Here is a 4,628-nt window from a genome sequence, read left to right as displayed (position 1 = left end):
TAAAGAAAAACAAGTCTCGGCGTTGTTGCTCATTCTTTGGATCTTATAAATCAGATCTTTTTTCTGATTGAGAGGCCTACACGTTATATTTTGTTTCTCTGTAATCCATTTGTACATTCAGAAATATTCTGTAGAGTTTCTGAAAGTGAAATGGCATTCTCTCAACGTATACAAACCAATAAAACTTCGCATCTAGTCACTTCTTAACAATGATCAGGATCTACTCCATCCATATACACATCAGACTTCTGAATCGTCTCTACATATCAACCAGATGTACACAGCTGTAGCTACTGCCTGCCCAATAACTGAAACTAAAACCCTACTAGATGTTACCAGGGATATAGGCTATGGCCAGCACAAACAATAAGAGGGTCCAGCCAGCAGAAACGGAGAATGAATTGCTTGTAGCGCCTGTAGGGTTGTCTGACCCAAAAACTGTACTAGAGCCACCTGAGTTATTGGTGTTCAAAACCGAGGAACCAGAACTCGAACCAGTACTGGTAGAAGCAGGATTGAAACCAGAAACAGAACTGCACATTCAAAAAGACATGAAGGTTATGTATGATGCACAAAAATATATGTGTAATTAACTACAAGAACTATATTTCTCGTTATTACATGCATCTACCTTGAAGATGGGTACATGCACATCCCTGAACCTGCCAAATTATTTCACAAATGCATCAGAGCTATAAATTAAAGCAGTTTATTATTGTTCAAGGTTTAATGGATATAGGAAGAACTAGCTACTGCAGATTTACACTTGCTGTCATCTACTTCCAAAATAAAGATGAAAAGTTTCGGTGATCTCTATAGAGATGGAAGTCGCATCTTACTTGGATTAACATCAGCAATCATCGCGGTTCCTCCAAAATCACAGCTTGTTGGCACTGGATTCTTTTGGTAGTAGCTGTTGAAGGCATACGAGGCATGGGCTTGGAGGGTGTTTGGGTTATAGCAGCTCCCTGTCGGTTGAATTGTGGAGCAGTCTGCTCCTCCAATCCCGCAAGCATAATCCAGTGCCATCTGGAGTGCTGCATCCAAAGCCCCAGTCTTGGCCACACACCAAGTCTGCCCGGACACTGTTGGCGAAACTGGGACAGTGCTTGGCACTGTTACTGGTGTTGTTACAGATGGTGTGCTCCCAGATGGTGGATATGGATAGGTTGTCACAGGGTTGGTTACCGGCGGGTTGACAGGAAGTGTTGTGGGTGTCGTAGCAGGATTTGTCACAGGCACTACTGGTGTCGTCACAGGTGTTGGCATAGGATTCGTTGCAGGGACCGTGAATGGTGCAGGTACAGAATTCAAGGGGGGAATGGTAATTGGTGCAGTGGTGGGATTTGTGGGAAAAACTGTGACAGGATTGGCAGAGGGTACAGTGACAACTGTTGGTGCTGGGTTCGTGGAGGGAACAGTTATGGGTGTCGTTGCAGGGTTTGTTACTGGGGTGAGTGTATCATGGACTGTTGTTTTGTTTGAAGATATGGAGCAATTATCATGATCAAGAAGTTCTCTATGAGAAGAAGGGAAGACTAATCCCTCCTCCCAACTAAGCTTCTTCTGCTCGAATTCTCTAACATGGGAAATCTCAGCAAACACCCCGAAAATCCTTTCTCTTATCAGAGCATGGTGATCAACAGATTTTGTCATTCTTTCAGTGAATTCAGCTATTTCTACTCCACTTGGGGCAACAGAACCCTTCACATTCAAAACTATGGGGATGTCAGGATAAGGTAGTGAAGTGCAAGCAGCAATAGCCTTTTGGATAGTGGACTGAACAAAACCATCTCCTAAGCTCATCTCTCCATCTACAAGTGTCTCCACCACAATAAAAGATTTGGAATTCTTTATAAAGTTCATCATCTTCAGAAAATTTTTGTTGCTAGATTTGTCCAAGGTCTTGAGAGTGTAGAGGGGAAACATGGCTGAGACCCTTATGCTTTGATCAAGATCAAAGCTCTTGAGAGAAGTCTGTATTGTGTTCAAGGTGGAAAGGAGTAAAGATAGGCTTTTTGGGGTACCACCAACTATAATATTACTGATGTTCAGATAGGGGAGAGTGTCTAAAAGATGGGTTTTGAGCCATGAGGTGGTGGAAGCCTTAGATTTCAGTTGCTTAATCACTTCGAGATGATCCAAACAGAGATCAACAGAGATACTGGTGGTGGGTGGTAAATCTACGAAAGCTGCTGGGTCGGTGAAAAAGACCTTAAACTGGGAGGGAGATACATCATTCTTCTGAAGGAAAGACAGTGTCTTTATGAGTGACCTTGCGACAGGATTCTCTTCCCTTGCATCATATGAGAAACCCACAATGGTTGCTGAAGGAAAACAGGAACATAAATCACAATAATTCTCCACAATAGAAAGGGGTCGATGAACTGAGAGAAACTACTGAGAAAGAAAAAGCTAAAACAATCCAGTTTCATAAAGAAAAAGCACAGTGTTAAACATCATTGACAAAGACATATGCATCATCCTACAATTATTGCCTTTATGTTCCTTCTAATTAGACCATCTACGTTCTTGTGCCCAAAGGAGGGAATCTGTGTCTCATGTGACTTGTATTTCTTTTTATTAGCAATAAGATATTCTAGCAGCTAATTAGTATGGTAAATGGACAACCTATTTTTCCTCTTATTTCTTCTATTAAAGCATTAAACCTAGGAGTCTCTAATAAGGAACTTCTGATAAGATATCCAAGTAATGTCTGATCCCCACCATCTTTTTCCCATAAGGAAAGGGGTCTCTGAGCTTAGTAAGAACTGGGACATTATAACCTAAAGAATCCCATTTCACAGTATAAAGAAGCCTTAAACATTATCAGGGGAAACATACATAGATCATCTTGCAATCATCCCTTTATGTTCCCTTAAAATTAGACCATAGATATTCTTGGTCCCAAAAGCTAAAGAATCTGTTGTAGAAGTGAATTTTTTCTAATTTTCACCAGGACATCTTAGTAACCATGACAAATGACGGATGAACTACCTTTGCTTGTTCTTACTTCTTCAAATAGACCAATCAAACTGAAAGATAATTGAAGAAAGGAGAGACTGAGTGAGATACTAACCTGAAGAGCAAACAGTGTGAAGAGAGAAGAGGAAGAAGAAGAGAAGGCTCTTAGCCACGACCTCTTTAGCCATTCCAGCGAGATGGTGGGACTTGGAAAAGGTCCAAACGGGTGTTTTCTTCTCTAAGTGATCTCTAGAAAGACTGAGGTTGGAGAGGGCGCCATGGAAAGAGAGGAGAGGGGATCCAAGGAGGGGTAGGAAGTGAGAGTATTGTAGGAGAGAAGGAAAAAGCTGGAGCTGGAAAAAAAAGTGTGATAAAGCCGAAATCCGGAGAGAAAGGTGGTAAACAAACTAAAAGTAAAGGCGATACTTATGGGAAACGATAGCATGTAGGAAACTGAAGAATAGAGCCGAAAGAGGGGCAACATGAGACTGGTCGCACTGTACCCATTGGGGCTGAGCACCGATCAAATTCGGTTAGATTGGAAATATATATATATATATATATATATATATATATATATATATATTTGATTAAATTTAATTAAATTAAAACAAATATAATTTATTATTGATTATTTATTATATATAAATTATTTAAAATTGAAATAAATAATTTATAATAAATTTGAATGGATTGTGTCGGTTTAGATTTTAATATTTATCCAATATTAATTTTAAATCTAATATTAATCCACTTAAATTTATTTTTTTATCAATTTCATATAAAAAAATTTAAATCTTATAAATTACAAATTTTGGACTTATATTTGAACCTATACAAAATAAAATAGAAAAAAAAAATTTACTCATATGAAAATAACTACATCTGGAAGCTTTCACTTTAGAATGGTCTTAAATTGATGTGCTTTCATCAATAATTTAATATTAATATTTTTATGAATTCAAATAAACGATGCAGTATTTTTTAAAATGAAGTATTGAAATCTACACAACGGTTTAAAAATATAACAAATTCGATCATAAATAATAATTTTTTTATAAATTTTAATTTAATTCTATTTGATTTGTGTCTTTCAAGAGATCAAATTGGATGGGTTTTCTCAAATTTTGATTATTTGCTATCTACCTTCCCACGATGAAATCAGAAAGTCCTTTGTCTTATTTTTTTATATCCTCTTAGTTTTTCACTCCTTGTGATCCACTCCTTTTTTTTTTTTTTTTTATTCCTGCAGTATTCACTGAAGAATCCGTTATGCTGCTCCCCAGGAACATGCAATGTAACTAATGTCTTGAGCTCCATTGGCCGGTGGCCTACTTGCAACTCCTTCATCAGGTAATGATCACCCAGTTGGAATATATTCTTTACAAAATTGGAAACTTTTGCACAATAATATCCATCAGGAGATTTTGCTCTAATTAATTACTTAGAAACCAAGCGACTACATGATTCCGATAAAAATGATCCGAAAGTTGATTTTTAGCTTTGTTGCTCGATGAGAAACTAGAATATTAGAATTTTTTTTCTGAAATTGTTTTCAGTGCCATGACAACCCTAGAATGTTCAGAATATATGCTGCATTGGTGCCAGAAGATCATTTCTAAAATCATTCGAAGTCCAAAACTGGTATCAGGTTTGTTTGACAT

General features: G+C 37.6%; 1 protein-coding gene across 2 annotated transcripts; it reads right to left on the bottom strand.

Annotated features, from left to right (window-relative positions):
• On the bottom strand, window positions 1–3,363 carry LOC105040090 (uncharacterized). 2 transcript variants are annotated; one of them, XM_010916467.4, is made up of 4 exons: window positions 3,080–3,363; window positions 840–2,327; window positions 632–662; window positions 1–533 (listed from the first exon to the last, which is right to left on the bottom strand). In XM_010916467.4, exons 1-4 carry the CDS (start codon window positions 3,150–3,152, stop codon window positions 326–328), a joined length of 1,800 nt encoding a protein of 599 aa, XP_010914769.3. In that variant the 5' UTR covers window positions 3,153–3,363; the 3' UTR covers window positions 1–325. The 2 variants fall into 2 exon arrangements, with proteins under 2 accessions (XP_010914769.3, XP_010914770.1); XM_010916468.4 differs by having other exon boundaries at window positions 340–533; window positions 622–662.
• Window positions 3,364–4,628: the final 1,265 nt, after the last annotated feature.

The sequence above is a fragment of the Elaeis guineensis genome, chromosome 1, assembly GCF_000442705.2.
Source record: "Elaeis guineensis isolate ETL-2024a chromosome 1, EG11, whole genome shotgun sequence".
Taxonomy (NCBI): domain Eukaryota; kingdom Viridiplantae; phylum Streptophyta; class Magnoliopsida; order Arecales; family Arecaceae; genus Elaeis; species Elaeis guineensis.
This window is presented reverse-complemented; position numbering and strand designations above follow the sequence as displayed.

Coding starts and splice junctions, on each gene's coding strand:
- LOC105040090 (XM_010916467.4), bottom strand. CDS start 3,152: ATGGCTAAAGAGGTCGTGGCTAAGAGCCTTCTCTTCTTCTTCCTCTTC. Junction 2,328..3,079: donor TCACACTGTTTGCTCTTCAG/GTTAGTATCTCA, acceptor GTTTTCCTTCAG/CAACCATTGTGGGTTTCTCA. Junction 663..839: donor GATTGCTGATGTTAATCCAA/GTAAGATGCGAC, acceptor ATAATTTGGCAG/GTTCAGGGATGTGCATGTAC.